This window comes from Maniola jurtina, chromosome Z, assembly GCF_905333055.1.
Source record: "Maniola jurtina chromosome Z, ilManJurt1.1, whole genome shotgun sequence".
Classification (NCBI taxonomy): Eukaryota; Metazoa; Arthropoda; class Insecta; order Lepidoptera; family Nymphalidae; genus Maniola; species Maniola jurtina.
In genome coordinates this window covers 13,127,859-13,153,488 of record NC_060058.1, presented here as the reverse complement: position 1 = coordinate 13,153,488, position 25,630 = coordinate 13,127,859, and the positions used below count along the sequence as shown (strand labels likewise).

The window sequence follows — 25,630 nt, the reverse complement described above, 5'->3', positions numbered from 1 at the left end:
TAGTTATATTATATTATCTCAATGTCATTTCTAAGCGTATTAAAAGATGCACATCACAAAATATGGTTAAAAAGATACTTACGATTTGAATATCATGTAAGATTAGGAACCTTTTTATACGTTATCATGATCAACCCATTTCCGCCCCACTACTGAGTACGGGTCTCCTCTCAGAATGAGAAGGGTTTAGGCCATAGTCTGCCACGCTGGCCCAATGCGGATTGGCAGACTTCACACACCTTTTTGAGAACATGGAGAACTCTCAGGCATGCAGGTTTCCTCACGATGTTTTCCTTCACCGTTAAAGCAAGTGATATTTAATTGCTTAAAACGCACATAACTGAAAAGTTAGTGGTGCGTGCCCGGGATCGAACCCCCGACCTCCGGTTAGGAGGCGGACGTTCTAACCACTAGGCTATCACAGCTTTTTTTTTTATACGTTAACCTCTATAATATGTTGAAGCCTATTCCAGATTTTATTCTTCTGTCAGAATTATACGTAGACTCACTCAAGGGTGTTATACAATTTTATAGAAATGATGCTAATAACTACCTACTCCTAGAGAAAACAAAGAGGAAATCAGCATCCAGAACTAGGTAGATAACGTGAGCGAAGGGATCAAGGGGTTCCGAATAATTTTTCAAATAAATGCTTACTAAATTCAAAACTAAACAGAAAATAATCACGAGCGTAGTGAGCTTGAAGTTTTCTTTAATTGTACATAAATGGACCACACGAGTATTTATTTTTTCGGCAGCCTCAAATTCTAGCTCTTAAAATTTTCAACGTAATTAAGGAGTTGAATTTGGGAGTTTACTCAAGTTTAGAGACCTTCTAGAATCAGAGGTCCGAGGCCTCATGTGCCTAAGGGTTAATCTGCCACTGGTGAACCTATCCTTGTTTGTGTGTATTTGCTTAGCAGTCGTGAGAATAAATTTTCAAAGACACGGGCCTATTCATATCTCTCAATTTGCCGAATATACTGCGAAAAAGGAAAACAATGTCAACATCAATTTAAAGTACTGTTATTGACACGGCGTATATCTATTAGGTATTTGATTTATGTTCAACTGTAGTGTTACTCAGAACAACTACGCCAAAAATTAAAAACACAACAAAATAACAACACATTCTTAAACTATTTATCATCAGAAAATAAAGATTAAGGTAACGACACAGCTATTAGCGAGGATCACTGATGCTTTTCCGAAATCGCATTATTTTATTAACTTCTGGTATAAAACTATGAAAATTAATTTGTGGCAGTGTTGTTTGACTAACGTCTGGCACCCATCATCAGCTGATGTGTATTTGGTACCTATTCGTACATACCGGTAGAAAATCGTCTCTCAATAATTTAATAGCAGAATCAAATTATGATCTCGATTAAAATTTACGACAGGTTTCAATGATCCTTTAAAACTTCCATTCTGAACCAGTTTATAGTAAAAATATAAAATTGACAACTTTATTTATCACCTAGACTTCTCAGAAATACTTGACCTTGATATAACACCTATAATATGTTGTAGTTTCGAAACTCCCTGATATACCTCGGCAAAAGTGTCATTACCTTAACCATCGCATGACAAACATAAAACAAAATTCATCACAGAACTTTGCACACACTTAACACTAAAAAACGCCAACGTAACTCTTAGGCCTACGCCACACTTGACGGAAATTCCAACGCCGAACTTTCGCGTCGGAACGCCACTACATGTTATTGCATATATATGACTAAAGGACGGCACAGACGCTGAAGGCGAGCGGTTCGCGACGGAACACTAACTTATATGCAATAACATGTATTTTCGTTCCGACGCGGAAGTTCGGCGTCGGAATTTCCGTCAAGTGTGGCGTAGGCCTTAGAATTGTAATACCTACAATGTATTTTAACTCTCAAGAGCCTCGCTTCACTCAGTTTACGATAAAATTAACTAGAATTAAAATCACAATATAACAATGGAATTCTGTCCATTCGACTAGTATATATACTAATAGAAAATGATATCTCTCGTTACGTACCTAACACGTCAAGTACCTAAGGCACGACATTTAAATGCAAAATCCTATACCTGAACTATTGAGAATACTTTATAATACATAGTCTGCATCTCAGATGGGAACGGTCCCAGCGGGGTGGTCATCATCTTGTGTATAAAACGAATCCGCCGTTTGGCTCGTCTTGACGGGGGCTCGTCTTGCCGTGCCCCCTGACTTGAGTTTTGTATGACAATGAAAAGATTTAATAAGCGGTCGTATCCCAATCAAGAGCGGGTGCCAAAAAACTAAGTGAGAAAAATGCACAACCGCTGCATGCATACGTTCCCAATTGAAAAAAGCACGAAATATAGTCCATTTTCTCAGAAAATGCTTCAAAACCCTTCTCTGTCCAAAATGATTCCCATTTCGACAAGTATCGCAAATGTGATAAAAATTAAATACAATGCTGCCAATAGAAATCCAACACTTCTTCTCAGCTTGAATTTTCCGATGTACAAGGCTATCCACAGACAACAAGCAGCCACCAATAGAGAGCCGACGATGAAGTCGATGCCCGCCGAGTTGATCGTGACTGCAGTGTCGTAACCCTGCACCAGCAATGTGAGGGTCTTAATGAGCCAGGGCAACCCTAGGGCGAATAAAATCGCTAGAGTATTGGCTCCTAAGGCGTTGGATACGCCTATTCCTCCTTCGCCTGCAACAAAGCCAAACCCGTTTGTAAATACCACTCTCTGAAATATGTTTGAAATATTTTTATGTACCAAACAAATTATTTCAGAGCCGAGTTCTCACTTGCCATCACGGTCATCACTTGACATCAGATGCTTTAAGTTTTCAAAAGGAAAAGTGAATACGTAAATTATCATTGAATTGAAATGACAAATCACGACAACCGAGAGTTATACTCTTTCCGCGTAAAGAAGTTAGTATAGCGCTCTCTCTGTTACGTAATCTCATACAAATGCGTCGGAGCACGTCATCTAGTAAGTTAATAAATTGGTGTCTCAATAAAAATTTACTTTTGCAAATACCAAAAAAATATAAAGTCGCAGTGCCTTATAAAATAATGTAGGTACGCTTGTCATTCGCTATCGCCAGATATGGTTACTTATTTGTAATTTCTATATTATGATATCACTAGCTAATGTCCAGAATGCGCCACATTTATGTGGAGGGTTCGCATATGTACTTTGATGATACCTACTAATTATTTTAGAAATCTTCACGCAAGTGCGAACAGCAATCATAAAAGTTTCAACTCAATCAAATGAACGATGTGCATTGTGCGTATACACAATACTAACAGATACAGACAGACAAACATTAATTTTATACATATTAGATAACGTTTGAGCAGACGTTTATTACTTTCTTAATATAGTGCAGGAATTTATGAATATCGTATTGATAATAAGCAGCATTGAATGTGTTATTTTTATTATTTTATTTGCTGAATGTAATGATAAAAATCAATTACTATTCACTACTACATTATTTTTATATCAACAGGCATGGTACCAAAATTTTACAGCTACAGTGTGACTGCAATCATCTACGATAGGCTGACATTCTGGTGCTACTGGCTAACTAGCCGATGCCCACGACTTCGTCCGCGTGGATTTAGGTCTTTGAAAATCCCGTGGCAGCTCTTTAATTTTCCTGTAGTCTATATCCCCCATCCCCTTATTGAGATGTTACATCCACCGTATTGATTTCATTCATATAAAATGTAGCCTATGTCACCCGGACCACAATAACAAATCAATTGACACCTCATTAATCAAAATCGGCTCAATAGTTTAGGAGCTACAGAGGAACATACATAAATACAAACACATATACCAATATATAATATAGACTGTTAAAATCATTAGCCTTCCTTTTAAGTTTACCTTTAAATTAAGTCGGGTAAAAAGTACTGTCGCAGCAAGTATAATATAAATTCTGCCAATTACAATAAATGTGATCATTGAAAAATGATAACGACAACTTACATTTTAGCCCAGCAGGCATCCACGTGAAGCATACAAATAAAAAAAAGATGTTTCAAATTTTAAACTCTATCCGAGGAAACAAATTACTATAGCGCTCTCTCTGTTTAATCCCATACAAATGATAGAGGCAAAAATTTCAGTGAGCGCTAATCATTTTGAGTCACCAACCAATCAATCACAAGCGGAACTATGTTTTCTATTTAATTTTCGAATGTTTTTTGAAAACATGTTTATGATTGGTTGTTGTCTCATAATGGTTGACGCCCACTGTGATTTTTGCCTTTATCATTTGTATGGAATTACGTAACAGAGAGAACGCTATTCTAACTTCTTTTCACGGATAGAATACATTTAATTATGTCATACTTGTATGTATATTTATGTCCTCGATCCAGATACAAAATGTTTTACATACAGTCTGCCCAGTCATAAAGTGCACAAACAAAAAACATTAAACAGGGCTCAAAATCGTTAAAAACTATCGGATAAAGTTTGTTTCTTTTTATATCCCCTTGAGTATTTTGTTCAAAAAAGTGATTTTTCTCGCGAAACAGTCCTGTCAACCTATTTTTATTACTGTTTGTAAATTCTCAACTAATTACGATTACTTTCGTGTTTACTTCAAAACAATAACCTGATAGTTTATAAATTATTGCCATTTATTGAACTCGTGGATAAGGAACAATTAAAAAAATCGATTTTCATCATTTTTTTACGATTTTGAGTCTAGTTTCACTGTCCTTTCCTTTGAGCACTTTATGACTGGGCACAATGTATAAAGTCTGGTTAAGGAGCTGGGTTTAAAAATTTCGCTAACCGGCAGGTATGCGCTCCTTTGAATCCCATAATGGATAAACGCTTACCTCTCCTGGACATGATGAATATGGAGCAAGCTTCAGGCAAACAGCCGCCGAACGCGAGGAAGGTCATGCCCATCACCGACTCAGGGATATAAAACGTATGCCCTGAAACAACACTGTCAATTTTAATTACAACTTCGTTGGCATGGAGTAGGTTTATAAAAACCCGGGACAAAAAGTAGCCTATGTTTTTATCGGGCTGCAAGCTGTACAAAATTTCGTCAAAATCGATTACCTACATAGTTAAATGGATGGGCCGGAAAAGCTAGCAGACAGACACATAGAAATACTTTCGCATTTATAATATTAACTAGCTTATGCCCGCGACTCCGTCCACGTTGATTCAGTTTTTGCATATAACAGACAGACACACTTCACTCTACACACTTTCGGTATTGTTATATTAAGTATGTACAAATAAATACTCGTAAAAAACGGGTCAATGTTGCCTGTCTTAACAGAGATTTGTGTTTGTTTATATTATTATCTCGTCATGTTTGCACGGATTATAATAGAATTGCTAAACAAATATCATAGTATTATAGAGTAGGCATCTAAGTAAAATTAAAATTTTATTTGAGTATAATACGCGTTTGTAGCAGTAGCAAGATTCTAATTTTGAGCTTACCGCTTAAAAATATCAATTCCATACATTCTAATGTTGTAAATGCGAATGATATTATTCCACGGCCTATTCGTTTAAATCGATTGAGACCAAATTTGGACAGCGATAGGTTATAATATCTCACTACAAAAATCTGAAAAGAGTCTGTAATGTAATCATACGGATCTCGAGGTGATTAAGCCATATTTTACCTTCTAGTAAGGAAAACTAAAAAAACAGATTCGAGTAGGAAGGAAACAAGTTGGCTTTCCTACCGTTACAATTACTATTTAAAATAGAGATCAAGGAAAGTTAAGTTTGTCACGTAACAATAATTCCGCATAGAAATGTTTTGAATATAAAGTACAGAATTAGGGCTGAAGGACCTTCCTTTGTGCCAATTCTAAAACTTAAATGGGAATACCCTATTGGTTTGGAGAAGTGAGTCAATAACTCTAACTTAATAAAAAAATCGAAAAAGTGCGCGTCAGACTCGCGCACCGAAGGTTCCGTACTCGGGTATTTTTTCCGACATTTTGCACGATAAATCAAAAACTATTAAGCATAAAATAAATAAATATCTGTTATAGAATGTACAGTTAAAGCCCTTTCATATGATAGCCACTTGGTATAGTTATCTTACTTTGAAAATTGGATTTGTTCATGAACACATTTTAATATTTTTTTGTGATATATCCACAAATTCACGGTTTCAGGATTTTTTCTATAAGACCTACCTGCCTGCCAAATTTCATGATTGTAGGTCAACGAGAAGTGCCCTGTAGGTTTTCTTGACAGACACGACAGACGGACAGACCGTTTTTCTTTTTGAGATACGGAACCCTAAAAATAGGATTGTGGTGCAACTTTTAATTGTTATATTAATACGAGTGTGGGGCTGAGTGCTGGTGACCTTTTACTTCTTGGTCTGATAAGAAAACTTGACCTTGTAACGGTATCAGCTATTTTAGCTTATTAATGCAATATTGCTGGGAAAGGTATCCTTTCACAAATGGCACTCAGCTCGCGACGTCAAGTACTTCCTACTAGGCTAGTCCCACGAGTTTGTCTGTATGGATTTAGTTTTTTTACAGATTCTATTATCTCTTCTTCTTCTTCTTTGTCGTTACACTCTTGGCAGAGCGGTCGTGGTCATCATGAAGTGACGTTTTGGGGGGCAGATGTTACACGCCTCACGAGCATTCGATTCTATTATACCTATCCATTTTATTCGAGGTTTTATTATATAACTAGCTTATTCCCGCGACTTCGTCCGCCTGGACTACGCAAATTACGAACTCCTATTTCCCCCTTAGGAGTACAATTTTCAAAAATCCTTTCTTAGCGGATGTCTACGTCATAATAACTATCTGCATGCCAAATTTTAGCCCGATCCATCCCGTAATTTGAGCTGTGCATTGTTGGATCAGTCAGTCAATCAGCTTTTGCTTTTGTATATAAAATATGACAACCTGTTTGTTTGCATCTGGATTTTGACTCTCGGTATGATGTGGTAATAAATAGTCTAAATAATCTGCCACATAGAACAACGCTAGCAAAACTAAAAAACCTTAATAGGTAATTAATCTTACCTATCACTGTCATGCTCCAAGAGATTAAGTAGGAGTTAACGCCGATCCAAATGATGCACATTAAGAAGGACAGCGGGTATATTCTTCTGTAGGTCATGGGCGAGGGTATGGTTGCACTAAGCAATAACTTGAGTGGCCATGTGTAAACCCACCATATCCTGTAGGTCATTGAGTTCTCTTTTGGGAATCGAAATACACTTTTCTTTGGTTTCACCACGGCTTCTTCTTCTAAAAACAGTATAGATATATGTTTAATCTGTTGAAAAGTTAGTTAGCAACATTTTTATTTGACAAACAAGATAAAGTTAAACAACAGCACTAAAACCCGAATAGTATACTACCCGCGAACTGCCGACAGACATAGTGTTCTTCTATCACTCGGTTATTTAAACATTGTACTTTAATTATATTTATAAACTCTTTCATTTGATATCCCACTCGATAAAATATCAAAAAAAAACATGTAACATCCGTTAGATCGATTTTTTTCATATAATATGCTATATCATCCGAACTATAATACGTCAACCAATAGTGGATTGGCAGACTTCACATAGGTACCTTTTTGCGAACGTTACAAAGAACTCTCAGGCATGCAGGATTCCTCACGAATTCCATCACGGTGATATTTAATAGAACGCTTATGTGTATGACAATAATGCCCTTTTGATCGGTGTCTGGCCACTGCAGACAATCTCCACAAATAAAAGCCATCTATCTGTACGGGAGATAGCTGTGATAGCCTAGTGGTTAGGACGTCCGCCTCCTAATCGGAGGTGCCAGGTTCAATCCCGGGCACGCACCTCTAACTTTTCGGAGTTGTGTGTTTTAAGTAATATCGTAAAGATCGAGACAAGCTCGAAACAACCATAGAGTTCTCCATAATGTTCTCAAAAGTGTGTGAAATCTGTGGTAGTCTGTGGCCAAATCCCTTCTTACTCTGAGAGGAAAAAGAGACCCATGCTCAGTCAGCTGGCGATGGATTAATCATGATAATCATGATCAAGTGTACTATAAGACCTTTTTGCTTATGAATAAGCTATTGAGGCGAATACCGCACGGTCCGTCATAATTCGATTCGTTTGAAGGCACTCAGGCCTACACTTACGTAAACTCAATCCACTAAAAATAGTGCTTTCATGGTGTACAGTAAACATTGCGAACATGATAGACTCTACTTTTTAACCCCCGACCCAAAAAGAGGGGTGTTATAAGTTTGACGTGTGTATCTGTGTATCTGTCCGTGGCATCGCAGCTCTTAAACTACTGAACCGATTTTAATTTAGTTTTTTTTGTTTGAAAGGTGGTTTGATCGAGTGTTCTTAGTTATAATCCAAGAAAATCGGTTCAGCCGTTTGAAAGTTATCAGCTCTTTTCTAGTTACTGTAACCTTCACTTGTCAGGGGTGTTATAATTTTCTAATTTACACTTATAAATCTTGTTCTCTAAGTATAATCTTATTGTAATCTAAGTATAACCGTATCCGGAAGGATCTGGGAGCTTATTATAGGTAATCCTAACAAAACCCCTATCACCACATAATTAATAGAAAAGGATTCCTCAGGAATGAGGAATCCGATGCATACAGACTTACCCTTATGATCGATGACAGGTTTTCCATTGCTTGAAATTTCATTCACTTGCGATTCAGTATTGTTTATGTCCTTCTCTTCAGTTATCTCTTCTATCGACTTACTAATGGTGGTCACGGTGTTCGCGGTGTTCGCGGTGTTCACGGTGTCTGTTGAAAAATAAACTTTAACTGTTATTGTTATTATCAGGGTTTTCTACTCCAGGTGACAAAGAACTTAATTGTATCGTAACGTAAAATTCGCCACGAGGGCGTTGCCTTTGCTAGAAATGGAACGCAGAGGTCTGACCAACGATCTGCTATATCTAACGATATGAATGTTTTCATCATAAAATGTTACATCACCATGATCAACCCATTGCCTGAGCACAGGTCTCCTGTCAACCGGCTCAGGATGAGAAGGACTTGGGCCATAGTCAGATTGGTAGATTTTAAACACCTTTGAGAATGAATTGAATTATCTAAGGTGTGCAGATTTCCTTACTGTTTAAAACAAGAAATATTTAATTTAATGTAAGATAATTTGATTGGACTGATGATCTGAAGAAGGTGGCGGGGAGCGGGTGGATGAGGAGGGCGGAGGACCGTGTTTGGTGACGCGCTCTTGGAAAGGCCTACGTCCAGCAGTGGACGCATACAGGCTGATGGATGGATGGATGGATGGATAGAAGTAATATTTAAAACACACATAACTTCGAAAAGTTAACTTGCATGCCTGAGATGGCGTAAATAAAACCTCCCAAATAGGTGGCGGTTCTTAACCACTAGACGTTCATGGCTCTGTACACTAAAAACAAGTGAGTCACCTTTACTTGACGATTACGTTACATTATAACCGTTGATATGACATGTAAATAAGAGGTAGACACGTCTAAAGCAAAGACTTAAAACTACCGTATTTAGGTCACATTTTTGTAGAGCGCTATCTCTTCTACTTTCATGCGTTTTGTATCTTCTGTTTTACTCATCAGTGAGTACGCATTTTAAACTGTCTGAACATATCAATGATATTACATTTATTTCTCTTAAAATGCACACAACATTCTTTAGGTTGGGTTTTAGGAATTTGATGAAAAATAAAACTTATGACGACTCAAAGGCCCCTTGCGTCTCCTAAAGTTCTGTTTACATTATGAACCTTGATTATGTTTCTTGTGGTAAGGCCGATAGAGATTCTTATTAAAAATTCTAATTAAATAACTTGACCGTGATATAATTCAACTGTAGGTTATTCTTCCTTCCTTACTGAATGATGATCGCGATTTCATCTAATGCCGTCCTTATCTTTTTACCATATTTTGTCAGCACTTCGAATCGTAATTTTATGAATACAAGTATGCATCGAATACGAATGAGTTGACAAGTATCCGTACCCGAATCGCCACTACAATTTACTACTTACCATTCGATGGTCCTTTCTGTTTGCAAGCCATGAACAACCTCTCGATGAGGTCGAAAATTTTCATACTGTTGAAGATGAAGATGAAGTAGCATATGTAAAGTATGCCAAGGACCAGTGCCTCATACCAGACCACCTGGCCGTCCCACACTATCGCCACGAGCACCCCGACGGTCATCATGTATATAATCACATCTCTTGTTACTGGGCGAAAATCTATTGCGATCGGCTAGAACAATGTTAGAATGTTAAACAATGGTATGAATTAGTATATTTATGTAAAACTAGCTGTTGCCCGCGACTTCATCCGCGTCCCGCAGGCGACTACTTTCCCGTGGATTTTCCAAAAAAAAAAACTTTTATGCAAACCTTATCCAGACAATAATGGACGCTATAAAAAAAGAATCACTTATCCAATTTGGTGCAGACGTTCGGAAGTTATGCGTAAAAATTTCAGCGATTCATTTTTATTTGTATAGAAAACGTTTTAACGACCTGCCTGGCGCAGTGGTAAACGCTGTAGCCTTATCAGTGGAAGGTCCCGAGTTCGATTCCCGGCAGGGGTCATTCCAAACTTTATAATTTCTAAATTTGCTCTGGTCTGATCTGTAGGAAGGCTTCAGCCGTAACTGGTTACCATCCTACCGGTAAAGCCGTGCCGCCAAGCGTTCCGGTACGATGCCGTGTAAAAACCAAAAAACCAAACCAAACCAACCAAGGGTTTAATAAAAACTGTCAAACCCCTTCAAGGTTAGCCCGCTTGTATCTTAGATTGCATCAACATTTACCACCAGGTGAGATTGCAGACAAGATCTAATTTGTAATGGATTAAAAAAAAAGAATTAGATACGTTACGTATCTAAAATGAGACTACAACGCGAATGTTATTTTCGTCGTCGCCGAAAAAGTTCTGAATTACTAAGGGACTAGTTATAACATCCAACTACATAATTATGCAATCCATTCTATAGAAATTCATACATTTTTAATAAGGACCCGAAATTTCAAACGAAGTTTAAAGTGAGAAAGTTTTACTTTAAAAAGGTGTAGTTACTACTTACTGTTACAGCTGCAAGACTCCCAATTGCAGCGACTCCCAATAGATTGAATATGGCTGAACCGACTATGGTTCCTATGCCCATGTCGGACTGCGTAAGGAAAGTCGATATCACGTTGACGAAGAACTCCGGGCATGACGTGGCAACCGACATGAATGTAGCCGCTGCCACGTTCTGATGACAAAACCAATCAAAATACAGCTCAACTCAATAAATTAAAAAAAAAACAGTCATTAACAGGGCTCTCTCCGTCACTCGTTTCATACAATCGTAGTTCCAATTTCATTTGAATATTAAGCAACCAAAGTCCATGAAATTTTGCAGACATATTCTAGAAACTAATATCTGTGTCTGTGGTGTTTTAGATTTTTCTAAAAATATGTAGTTTAGAAATTACAGGGGCTCAAAGATTTGTATGAAATTTTTTAAGACCGCGTAACTTTGAAACCGAATATTTTAACAGAAATCTGGATAAACATAAGTTAAGTGGACACAAATACAGGTTATCTAAAACGACTAAATCATTTATGGGCAGTTCGATACGCTTCTACAACATGATTCCAAAGGATATAACCGATCTTTCTGACAGGCAATTCAAAAGTAAAATAAAAGAAATTTTAATTAAAAAAAGTTATTATAAGATTAATGATTATATAGATGATAAAAACGCATGGAAAATGTAGCCCTGCACAAGCTATTCAACGAGCTAAGCTAAAAATTATGTACCTACTTGTGTACCCGTAATATTAGTTTACTATTGTTACTATTGTTATTTTGATATTATTTAGATCCTACATATTTGGTAGACTTATTTTCTCAGTGTATTGTGACTTTCGTAAGTGCTTTTATAAGTCTGAAACGAAGAATAAATAAAAATACAAATACAAAGTAATAAAATGACGTAAATTTTTGTAAAGCGGTAGTTTATGGGACTAAAAAATATTTTCACACAGAAATTACTCTTTTTTATTATGTTAAAAAATTTAAAAATATTTGTCGTTTATGCCTTCTAGCGTCATTATTGTGTGTGTGTATGTTTGTTACTCCTTCACGCAAAAACTACTAGACGGATTGGGCTGAAATTCAGAATGAAGATAGATTATATCCTGGATTAGCACATAGGCTACTTTTTATCCCGGAAAAACAAAGAGTTCCCACGGGATTTTTAAAAAACCTGAATCCACGCGAATGAAGTCGCGGGCATCAGCTGCTATTTATTCATAAAAATAAATAAATATCTGTTTTAGAATGTGCAGGTAAAGCCCTTTCATATGATATATTTATCTTATTTTTAAAATTGTAACACATTTTTTTTGTGATGTAACCACAAATTTTTGGTTTTCGGATTTATTCCTTTACTTGTGCTATAAGACCTACCTTACCTGCCATTCTAGGTCAACAGGAAGTATCCTATAGGTTTTCTTGACAGACACGACGGACGGACGGATGGACGGACGGACAGACAGACAGACAATAAAGTGATCCTAAAGGGTTCCGTTTTTCCTTTTGAGGCATGGAACCCTAAAAATCATATTTTTTTTATTAAGTATACTGATTTCTAGCCCCATAAACTAACGCTATACAAAACATCACATCATTTTATTACTTCAGTCGAATAGCCTTATCTACTGTACAGACCTACCGGTGAATGAAAATATCGTGAAGAAATCTACATGCCTGACAGTGTTCTATAATGTTTTCAGAGGTGTAAGAAGTTTACTAAACCACACTTGCCCAGCGGTTAGGACCATGGCCAATATCCTTCTTATTCTGGGAGTAAATCCATGCTTAGTAGCTGTAGACCCACAATGGGCTAATTAGGATTTTATTTATTTAAATAAAAACCCATAAGTATAACAAACCTGAGGTATCTTCAAGTCTTCGCATATCATTTCGACGCATGGTATGAAGTAGTCATTACACACAATGGCCAGCAAAGTGAATGAATAAATGCCGAACATTACGTAGCATAAGAACGCACCCTGCCGTAGTTGTTCATCTGAAATAAATATCTTTTACATACAACAGCATATACAAAAATATAGTAAATAAAATTTGTATGTAAACCTTTGAGCCTTTGTACTTTTAAAGTTGCAGGGGCTCAAAGATTTTTACAGACAAGTGTAAATTAAAAATTTACAACACCCCCCCCCCCCGATAGGTGAAGGTTACAGTAACTAGAAAAGAGCTGATAACTTTCAAACGGCTGAACCGATTTTCTTGGATTATAGCTAAGAACATTTTCGATCAAGTCACCTTTCAAACAAAAAACTAAATTCAAATCGGTTCATTCGATTAGGAGTTACGATGCCACAGACAGATACACAGATACACACGTCAAATTTATAATACCCCTCTTTTTGGGTCAGGAGGTAAAAAATATAACTACACAGTATATCTATCTAAGAAATAGAACACTCAAGGACAAAACGAATTTTCTATACTAGAAGCATTACATAACTGATTTCAATACAGTTTTCCTGTGCACGTACTTAGCGACATCTTTACCGGAAAAGACAAATAGAATATCTGGGAATTTTATATAACTTTGGGAAAAGACTACTTTTAATACCTTGTAATATTATGGTGCTGTGTGGACCAATGGAAGTGCGAGTCATACTACTCATATAAAAGGATCCCAACATACAGCGTACCGTAATAGCTTTGATAGTTCTAATATAATAAGTTTTTAAGTGATTTTGTAGTGGTAATATTAAAGCATGGTGATACTAAAAATATACCTGGCTGAGTTTGTTGTGGGCTCTTCTCAGACTTGGGCGCGTTTGGAACCCTCGTGGTTTTAGTTTTAAGTTTAAGAGGGGTCTCTCCGCCACTCGCTTCATACAAACGTAATTCCAATTTCATTTGAATATTAAGCAACCAAAGTCCATGAAATTTTGCAGACATATTCTAGAACCTAATATCTATGTCTGTGGTTTTCCAGATTTCTGTTAATATATTCGGTTTCAAAGTTACGCGGTCTTAAAAATTCACAAACAAATCCTTGAGCCCCTGTAATTTTAAAACTACATATTTTTAGAAAAATCTAAAACACCGCAGACACAGATATTAGTTTTTAAATATGTCTGCACTTCATGGACTTTGGTTGCTTAATATTCAAATGAAATTGGAACTACGTTTGTATGAAGCGAGTGACGGAAAGAGCCCTGTTAAGTAATAAATTATCACATATCTTACAAATTCAACAACTGACAATTAAAAAGTGCACACCCAACGGTATCCAATTTGAATAAATGATTTGATTTAGACCACTGAGTCTAAAAACTTGAGGTTTTGCAAAATCCTTTTTAAAATGGAATCTTAAGATTTTCAAAGAAAGCAGCAAAAGAAGCGACGGATTTTCTGAAGCCTGAGTGGGAGTCCGCTGGCTACAATACAACTAAAGACAGATCTCTATCTGCTAATAAACTGGCTATACATTTGCCAAGTTTGTATCAGGATAAATCTACACCCTTGCTTACCATCAAGTGAGATCATAATACAATACAAGCGAGTGACGAATAGAAAACCAAAATAACTTGAATACTTTCTAAAATAAACGACAAATATGGGATATAACAGCTATTTAGCTATTTCTAAATGTAGAGATTAGTTTATTTGAACCACATTCAAAACTAAAAAATTCAAATCTTACATTTTTGGTAGAGTTGTTAAGGGTATCCATCGAGTAAATATGGAATCAAAATGGATCAGGACATGGATGTATTTCAAAAATCTATAAAAACAAAGTGGCGGCGCGGTAGCCAATCAAAAGATGTCATAATATCGATGTCTCCCTGTTATATCCAAAATTATTATTAATATACTATTAAATAATAAATAAACACCCCAAATTAATGATAAAATAACGGGTTTAACCGAGCAGCTCCCGCTATGTAATTTAACGAATGTAATAAATAATGTGCGTTGGGCGGTTTTGAGGTGGGTAAAACGTTCAAGGTCGCGTCACCGACATGCAAATATTAAAAGTGCTCGAATGCCGATGAATGTAAAAACTAAACTAATGTTAATGACTGTAATTTAAGAATAATTAAATTTTATTGATTAACAGTAATTAAGACAAGAGACATCATTTTTTCTCTCTATTAAAAATAATAGAGAGAAAAAAAAAATTAGGATACTTCTTTAACCTGAAAAGTATAAGTCAGAATTAAAAGATAATGTGCCGTTGGCCCAGTGTAAATTTGGAAAAAATAGAAAAAAAATATTTTGTTTCGTATACTGTACGTTTGAAAAAAAAAAACTCACCCGTGAAAATGCTGTCGGGAAAATGTTCGACAGAGTCCTGTGCAATGCGTTCCACTTCTTGAATAATATTCCCGAGCATCTCTGTCTTGGTCCTCAGCCAAGGCTTCCAGTGCCAAGTACCTGCCTCGTCTATGAGCTTATTCAAAAGTTCTCTCGTGATGTACACTGTCTCACCACGGTCGTTCAACACCGTCAAGTAATCCGAATCATCTCCCGTTGCATCTGTATAGCGAATGATACATTGTAGCATAACTAGAATCTATATTTGTTTACATGTCGATAAGGTTTGTATATAATAAGATTAAGGTGGTGAGAAACTAACAAGCCTCCTTTATTTACTACTAGCTGATGTCTGCGGTTTCACCCACGTATTTTAAAAACCCCGTGGGAATTATTTGATCATCCAGGATAAAAAGTCTACAGGTCTTTAACTGGTATCCATCAAAAAAGTGTGTTGCGTTCACGAGAAAACCAACAAACAAACAAACAAACAAACACTTTCGTATTTAGAATTTGGGTAGTACCTAAGTAATAAAACTTGCCTAAAATTGTACAATTACCTATATAACTATTATATAAGAATATGAAGTCACTAGATTTTATTCCTATGATTTACAAGTGTAAATTAAAAATTTATAACACCCCCGACAAGTGAAGGTTACATTAACTAGAAAAGAACTGATAACTTTCAAACGGCTGAACCGATTTTCTTGGATTGTAGCTAAGAACACTCTCGATCAAGTCACCTTTCAAACAAAAAATCTAAATTAAATTCGGTTCATTAGTTTAGGAGCTACGATGCCACAGACATATACACAGATACACAGATACACACGTCAAACTTATAACACCCCTCTTTTTGGGTCGGGGGTTAAAAAGTGGGTCATATTTTATTTGAATTACGAATACGAAATAAATAACTTTACTACATGTCGTAGTTTAAAAATAAATGGTTATCTACATAGCTGATCAGTCAGCGCGGAAGGCAATCAGAGACTGTAGTTAGAGGTAAAAGCGGAAAACATTTTAATAGTGCAAGAACCATAATCTCGTAACGGATCGATTCCTAAATCATGGGGCATTTATCATGTTTATCATATCATTTATGAATATGATAGATAAGTATTAACTGCCGAAAACTCTCCCTAAGTGTACAGTAACCCCGATTACATACATTAAGAAATTGGAGCGTTTTGACAATAACAAATAATATATCTCAATAGTATATTATTGTCCGGTCCGGGGAATAAAGCAATTTACAGTCAACTAGGTAATATTGGAAGGACGAAGTATAACCGAAGACTTCTGAAGTGAATTTAAAACTAAACGATTTAAATCTAAATCAGGCTGTACAAGTGTAAATTAAAAATGTATAACACCCCCGACAAGTGAAGGTTACAGTAACTAGAAAAGAGCTGATAACTTTCAAACGGCTGAACCGATTTTCTTGGATTTTAGCTAAGAAAACTCTCGATCAAGCCACCTTTCAAACAAAAAAAAAACTAAATTAAAATCGGTTCATTAGTTTAGGCGCTACGGTGCCACAGACAGATACACAGATACACACGTCAAACTTATAACACCCCTCTTTTTTGGTCGGGGGTTAAAAATACTATTTTGGTCGAGACTTGTATAGATAGTATGTTTCTAAAATTCAAAAATTCAAAATTCAAAATATTTTTATTCAATTAGACTTTTACATGTTCTTTTGAATCGTCAAAAGCATCTACCACTGGTTCGGAATGCCTTTCCTACCTTCTGTCATGTAACGTGCAAGGAAACAAAATAATTTAAACAATTAAAGTGCAGTGTGTGCGTTAGACAACGATAATATGACACTATTGCAAAGTGAAAGGTAATTCTTCATTCCTCTTTTTAAGGTTCCGTAGTTCAAAAGGAAAAAAGGAACCCTTATAGAATCACTTCATTGTCTCTCTGTCCGTCCGTCGTGTCTGTCAAGAAAACCTATAGGGTAATTCCCGTTGATCCAAAACTTTTTACTAAACGACTTAAAAATTGTTTAAACTAGTATTATGAAAACATCCCTATTAATAATTTTTACACGCAGCAATTTGAATACGAGCGGTATTGTTTTATTTTTGAAGTTTTGAAAAGAAATGCTCATTCTGTCTATTTGTGTCATTTATAATAACAAATTTAACGTGTGCCTAAAAACACCTAAGTTGTGTTACTGTGGATTTAGAAACCCGTCAGCAGTTTGAAACTGTCAAGTAATTTACATTGTTTTCGTGTTGGAAATTACCGATTGACGTTTAATTTTTTAATAATGAATCAATTTCTGAACAAGTGGGAGAAAAATACATTAATGACTTTATAATAGTAAATCGTATCAAAACCAAATTTAGCCTGCCTCGATTACTATTTATTAACACAAAAACATATTATAATACCTAACATTGAATCTATTCTTAGTAAGTACCTACCTACAAGTGATTAGTACTACCTTCAGATACTTACCGTAACTGGACGATTTCAGTATATTTAATATACAAGGTGCAAGCAGAACGCTAGCAAAAACTTAGGGTTATTATTATACTATCTAAACACAATCCAATGCCCATAACCATTTACCTTATCTTGCATTTTTAGTGATTTAGTATTCAAACCCGCAATGTATAGCGTGCAAAACTCAGGTCATTGCCCCACCTACGACGTGTCATTGGTTCCGAGTGGCCTATTTACGTAAAGTTCGTTGACCTCTAGCGTCAGTTAGATGTTTTGCAATATGTTGTGAACTTTTAAAAAATACAGAATTATCTTAATTTTTTTACGGTTTTTTTGTGGTATGTTAACATTAATCATCAGTTCTATCACCTGTCTTCGTTTTTGCTAGCGTTTTGTATTTTGGAAATCTTAAGCATATATAACAACATTTTTAAAATTTTAGTTTGTCTATCGGTCTGTCTGTCTCTCTGTGCATGCTGAAAATAAAACTTCTGAACGGATTTGAACGTTACTTGCCACACTAAAAGCCAGTACTCCGAGTTATCATAACAAAAGCACAAAGTTGGGAAACCTCCCCACTAGGTGAGCTGATGGAGCCGCTGGAGCCAAGTAGCACAAAAGATTTAAACAGCACATAAGACGATGCTATGCAGCCAATACGCATGCATGCAGGGGGTGCTTCCTTCCTGCTTTGTTTTAGGGGCCCTAAGCACCGGCTATTACAGGCCTTCTCCGCAAAAAATGCTAACCATTGCGAATTATTTTAAGTATGTTTAAACTTTAAAATTCTTTGTATTTAAGTCTTGCATGCTGCACCGACTTTAATATTTAAATAGTTTATATTATTTAAAAGTATAATATAAGTATTCAAAGTGGGCGTGGCAGCTGTAATGGAATTTATAACTTTTAATATCAAAATATTCGGTCTTACCACAGGAAATTAAATAAGTTTAACTGATGACTAAATTGATTTTTATATATATTATATATTGAATTTTTATATATATGTATGAATTTTTATATATATATGATGTATGTGTATTGAAAATTTGGCATATTTAAAATAAACACGCGTCCAACGCTTTTTCAAGTTCTTTGTGGTAAGAATCGTTAAGTTTATAAGAATACAAAAAAATGACAGATTATCATATTAATATTATTACATAATTATCACTATGTTATTAGTATTATTCTAAGATCAGATTCAAATAGTCAATATACAAAATATATAGAGTCGAATTTCTTGCTTGAAAGGTAATTTCAAGATAAATGCTTATGTAATCAGACAATTATTTTTATGTACTCTTCCTGTGTTAGATAAACTGACGCTGTGTTTTATTTCATTGAGATAATAAATTCTTTTATCTCTATTTATTTACTTATTTACAATGCCCTTCATACCCACTCTATTTTTCCTATAGCAATAGTCTTTGAATTAATTAGATATTAATTATTATTAACCTTCGAAATCACTTATTAATAGCCATAGAATCTTTATAATTATAAAAATAATATTTAATTATTTTAAGTCTATGTAAAAAAAATAGACTGTATTTACAAATGAATATATTATCTTATATACACCTTATATATCTTGAAGTATAAATGTAATAAAAAGATATACCAAAAAATACAAAAGTAGGTTATTCGTATTTGTTAAAACTAACTGTTATATAATAAACTTTCACCAACCCACAAATTATTTAAATATGTATCTGTCCTTTGCTTATCAATTGGAATAAAGTTTTGAAAAAGTGACAGCATTATTAAATGTAACCAAATTCTCTGCTAAACCCTGATTAAGAAGTTTGGTGCACGTGATCCCAAATTAGTAGTCTTAAATGTAAATACCTGCACATAAGTTACTCGTAGTTATTAATTAAATACTTACTAAAATCTTCGAGAGCCGCATTGGATGATATCGATATCCATATCGTTAAGACAACAAAAACCGAATGGTAAACCATTTTCCGTTTCAATCCAAGAACGCCAGGCCAAGAAAGCAATCACACCACCGCTGAAAATAGAAGATAATTAACATTATTAAATGGCTCGTATTATCCATACTTAATATTATAAATGCGAAAGTGTGTCTGTCTGTCGGTCTGCCTGTCTGTCTGTCTGCTACGCTTTCACGGCTCAACCGCTGAACCGATTTTGTACTTGGATCTAGGTTTTTGAAAATCACGTAGGAACTCGTCGATTACAAAAGTAACTTATGTCCGTTCCTGGGATGCAAACTGTTTTTGTACTTATTAAAATTTATTTTAGGGATAAGCCGTGAAAAACTAGCAAGCAAACAGACAAACGCATTTCGCATTTACAATATTAGTCTGTATATACATATAATGATTTGGATGAATACAGTACGTATGTAGTTGTTATTGCAGCCACAGTTATGCATAGGTATCATGGAAGCTTTGAACTTTATAAACTTCTGTTTAGGTATATAATTCAATTCAAAATGTTTTTATTCAATTAAACTTTAACAAGTGCTTTTGAATCGTCAAAAAAATCTACCACTAGTTCGGAATGCCGTTCCTATCGAGAAGAACCAGCAAGAAACTCGGCGGTTGCTCTTTTCAAGTACATATTTAATTTACAATAATAATATAAAAGTACTTATTTAATCCCTATTATTTATATTCTCGCTTAATCTAAGTAGGTAGCAAATTAGACCGCAACGTATTATTTCGTTATCTAGTAATTTTGCGCTTTTAATTTGATAATGCGTCTATCACACCTAGTGTATGCTTTGTGAAAAATATGCGTATTATTCAACGTATATATATAGTGACATATGCCTACGAAATTGTCATCAGCCGTTTTGAAGATTACCCCGGACAAACAGACAGAAAGAAATAAAACAAACATCTTTAAAATTTATGTACCAACTGGGTGTCTTACTCCACATGGATACAGGTTTTTTAAAACCCCATGGAAACTTCTACTGGAACTGGTACTTCAACTTTAAACTTGCCAAATTAATCCAGTCGTGAAGGTAACAAACATCCAAATATCCAAAATTTTACATTTATAACATTTATAAGTAAGATGTATTTGTATCTGTATCTTTTTAGAATTCTGGAATAGTGCCACTGTGCTTTAATGGCTTCAATTATTATCTGGAGAACTGTGTCACGAATCTCGATTACAAAGCATTTTAGCATATTTACAACAGTTATCCTTAAATGAGTTCGCCTATTTGCTTTAAAAACCCAGCCAGCTGTGTAAGGTTTTTAAGATGAGTCGTGTAGTTAAGTATGCATATTTACATGCTACAGTATCATTCTTATGTACTAACTAGCCGATGCCCGCGATTTCGCCCGCGTGGATTTAGGTTTTTCGAAATCCCGTGGGAACTCTTTGATTTTCCGGGATAAAAAGTAGCCTTTGTGCTAATCCAGGATATTATCCATCTCCATTCCAAATTTCAGCCAAATCCGTCCAGTGGTTTTTGCGTGAAGGAGTAACAAACATACACACACACACACACACACGCACACACACACACACACACACACACACACACACACACATACAAACTTTCGCCTTTATAATATTAGTGTGATAAGTTACGATGATACAAACCGCAGATGCTAGTACTACTAGTTTACTTAGATCGATTACGCACTGCATCCGATTGGAATCCGTGAAAATACGTTCCGCAGTAGTCATAGAAAAATATTTGTATGGTAGCTTACGCACTAGCTCCAACTGACGGCATCCGAGTTCTCTCGACATCCATGAAAATATCTTGGATGTGCCTCAGATTGAAATTGGATATATGACGTAAAATATGTCCACTGAATAACTTGGATTTGGAGCCGAGATCAGATTATACAAATTCAAATTCAAAATATTTTTATTCAATTAGACTTTTACAAGTTCTTTTGAATCGTCAAAAGCATCTACCACTGGTTCGGAATGCCTTTCCTACCGAGAAGAACCAGCAAGAAACTCGGCGGTTGCTCTTTTCAAAGATTTGATATACAATATTTTGCCATGTATAAAAGCAATTGAAGTCCTGCGCATTGCTGGAGCGAATTGCAGGTCAAATCCACGCTTTTTTATCATTTACATAATCTTCGATAGTATAATATGCTTTTCTCAGGAGGATGTTTTTAATGCGTAATTAGTGCGTTAACAATATCCTAGTCCAGTGCAAGTTTTTTATAACTGAAACTTAAGTCTAAGCAAAGTCAAAGTGTGCTCTATACATTTCAACCTTAGTCTATTTATAGCGTCTTTATTTTATTAACATTTTCCTATTAAAAAAATTGTACCTGCAAAAATTCTGTCAATATTGGTTCATCTGTTTCAGTTTTTTCAGTTCAGTTTGCTTTACAGAAAAAAAAAAACAATTTTATTTATTTGGGATTTTTTAACGGGATTTCTTTCATTTTTTTACCGGGATAAAAGTAGCCTCTTACACCTTTTGGAAGCGAGCTATCTCTATTTGTATATAATTCACACGTAAATTACTCTTAAGTACAATAACCCCACGGTATCTATGTAGGTAATACAATAAACAAAGAAGTATTAGATACTTACCTACTATATTTTTCACATGTATTTTTGTATGGTGCGAAAAAATAGAAAAGAAAAAATAAGGGTCACTCTTTGGCCACCAAAATATTAGACAGCTTAATTACTATATTCTTCGCAATAGTGCTGTTTTATATACTCGTATTTTCATTATTTCGCTCAATGCTGGAAATCGTGCACTAGCGGTCTGTTAAATGAACAATATTAATGCCTTTACAAAATAGACCATTAAAATAGAGATGCCGACTTAATAACAATTCCTAGCATTCAAACAAACTCAAAGGAATAGAACCAAGCGATAGTAAACACAATCATTGCCTTCGTTTAACTTCGTTTATCTCGTATATAGGACATATGAATAGCACTATTTTCTGAAAATACAATAAGGAACAATTCACTAAAAAAATCACCTACAATACGTTCCAGTTAGTGTAAGAATGTAAACTATGTGTTGATCGCTTAAATCAGTATAAAAGATCACTGATTTGATTATTTTTTGTGATAACTATGACGCCTTTAGATATCTTAACACTATACTTACATGTATGATCGTTGCTTTTCGACACAATACTGGCCAAATTTATTTTTTTATTTACAAAACATTTTAGCAATTAAATACCGATTGCTACGTCTCATCACTCCAAGGGTTTCAATAAAATTATTACACTGAAATGTAGATATGAATGCGAGGGGTTTTTAAACAGATAATCTTAATTGATAAGGCGCTGTCAACGATTAGTAGATTCAATTAAGTGTTATACATACTCACCTATATTTGTTTGTAGTTTGATTGTTGCGCATACACAAAAAAGGAAAACGAGGTTGCATTTTCTAGTTTCCTCTTAAGCCTGTACAGTATAGACTATAGATGTATACTGACTCAACCGGGACTCCCCGAGATGTCAGGTCATGTTCACGATATGAACATCCGCACCGCTACATATCGGCATTTAAGAGAAGGTTCCTTCGCACGCTGCCCAGCTCACTCCAGGCTGACGTAGTTTGTTTCTCACGTTCACGAACGATTTCACGGTTCACTGTTAACAGGGCTCTCTCCGTCACTCGTTTCATACAATCGTAGTTCCAATTTCATTTGAATATTAAGCAACCAAAGTCCATGAAATTTCGCAGACATATTCTAGAAACTAATATCTGTGTCTGTGGTGTTTTAGATTTTTCTAAAAATATGTAGTTTTAAAATTACAGGGGCTCAAAGATTTGTATGTAAATTTTAAAGACCGCGTAACTTTGAAACCGAATATTTTAACAGAAATCTGGAAAACCACAGACATAGATATTAGTTTCTAGTCTGCAAAATTTCATGGACTTTGGTTGCTTAATATTCAAATGAAATCGGAACTACGATTGTATGAAACGAGTGACGGAGAGAGCCCTATTAACGAATCAAATTGAATATAATACCAGTGTAAATTAAAAATTTACAACACCCCCGACAAGGGAAGGTCACAGTAAATAGAAAAGAACTGATAACTTTCGAACGGCTGAGCCGCTTTTCTTGGATTATAGCTAAGAACACTCTCGATCAAGCCACCTTTCAAACAAAAAAAAACTAAATTAAAATCGGTTCATTAGATTAGGAGCTACGATGCCACATACAGATACACAGATACACACGTCAAACTTATAACACCCCTCTTTTTGGGTCGGGGGTTAAAAACCAAAACTAACTACCAAATGAGAACCAAACTGCGTCTGCTTGAAAAGCGTTGCAAAGCGATAATGGTAAATTCTCTTATATAATATAATAAATGTTATCCTCACATCGCATGTTTAATTATTTACTCTTTATAAATTAAAGATATGCCGACTAACTTAATAGAAGACTTTTTCATTTACAATAATAATAATTAAAAGCGATCAACTGTCGTTAATGTAAAGATAAAAAATATATATGTTACGGGCAATTTGATAAGTTCGGGCACTATTAATAATGGCCGGTCTGTATTAATAATGCCCGACTCAATTGGACAGTATGATTAAAACAGCACGATTAATCACTTTTCCCGACCATTATGAATAATGCCCACCCTGTCTTGGGCAAAGTAATAAAATAGGTGAACTGTAGTGTTTTTGTTTATTAAATGAAAGAACCTAACCTAACCCAACCTTTTTTATCTCAAACACTGATTTATTACATGGACCACGGACCGTCGGGCATTATTAATAATGGCCGGTCCTTATTAATAATGCCCAGTTAATCACGTTGCCCGTAACATATATACAAGGAAAAGGTGACTGACTGACTTTACTGATCATTCTACGCACAGCTCAAACTACTGGATAGATCGGGCTCAAAGGTATGAACGTAGCTATTATAACGTAGACATCCGCTAAGAAAGGGTTTTTGAAAATTGAACTCCTAAGTTATAAGCTAATCACCAATATTTCTGTTAAACGTAAGACCTCAGTAATTGTCTTGCTTTAATTATCCTAACCTCTTGATAATAATAAATATTCTCAATATTGGTGATTTTTTCATTAAAGACAATTGAATCAATATCAATTATTAATTATTATTATTAAAGTATAATTATTTCAACATCATAAATATTCATCAAACAACCTTTTATCTTCTTATTGTTATCTAGTGGATAATTATTTCTATCTGATACTCGTACTTACTTGCAAATCGGTTTGCATAGATTAAACTTTTTGAAATTGCTGCGTTTTTAATCTTTTTTTTTTTGAGATAATAATTACGATTACTTGTATTTATCTTCTTCTATCTTATCTAGATATCTTAAGGACTACTTTTATCCCGGAAAATAAAAGAGTTCCCACGGGATTTTGATAAACCTGTAGGTATCCACTGGAACGAAGTCGCAGGCATCAGCTAGTTTATAATAATACTAGAGGATGCCAGCGACTTCGTCCATGTAGATTTAGGTTTTTAAAGATCCCGTAGGAACTGTCTGATTTTCGGGGATAAAAGTAGCCTATGTCAATTACAGGGACGCAAGACCAAATTTCATACAAATCGGTTAAGCGGATGGGTCTTTAGGAATCCCGTGGGAACGCTTTGGTTTTCCGGGATAAAAAGTAGTCTTTGTCCGTCCCCGGGATATAAGCTGACCCTGTACCAAATTTCGTCAGAATCGGTTAAACTGTTGGGCCGTGAAAAGGTAGCAGACAGACAGACAGACACACTTTCGCATTTATAATATTAGTATGGATAATTAGAATTCCTGCAGAATTCCTTAAAAAGTAGGTATGTTACTGC

The 25,630-nt window shown here is 35.3% G+C and overlaps 1 protein-coding gene across 4 annotated transcripts; it reads right to left on the bottom strand.

Annotated features, from left to right (window-relative positions):
- Positions 1–1,879: 1,879 nt before the first annotated feature.
- Positions 1,880–23,043, bottom strand: LOC123880555 (sodium/potassium/calcium exchanger 4-like). 4 transcript variants are annotated; one of them, XM_045928733.1, is made up of 10 exons: positions 22,931–23,043; positions 19,733–19,858; positions 15,376–15,597; positions 12,969–13,105; positions 11,110–11,280; positions 10,052–10,277; positions 8,653–8,799; positions 7,059–7,286; positions 4,866–4,967; positions 1,880–2,702 (listed from the first exon to the last, which is right to left on the bottom strand). In XM_045928733.1, exons 2-10 carry the CDS (start codon positions 19,806–19,808, stop codon positions 2,380–2,382), a joined length of 1,632 nt encoding a protein of 543 aa, XP_045784689.1. In that variant the 5' UTR covers positions 19,809–19,858; positions 22,931–23,043; the 3' UTR covers positions 1,880–2,379. The 4 variants fall into 4 exon arrangements, with proteins under 4 accessions (XP_045784689.1, XP_045784692.1, XP_045784691.1 ...); XM_045928736.1 differs by having other exon boundaries at positions 7,059–7,283; XM_045928735.1 differs by lacking the exon at positions 22,931–23,043 and adding an exon at positions 22,462–22,482.
- Positions 23,044–25,630: the final 2,587 nt, after the last annotated feature.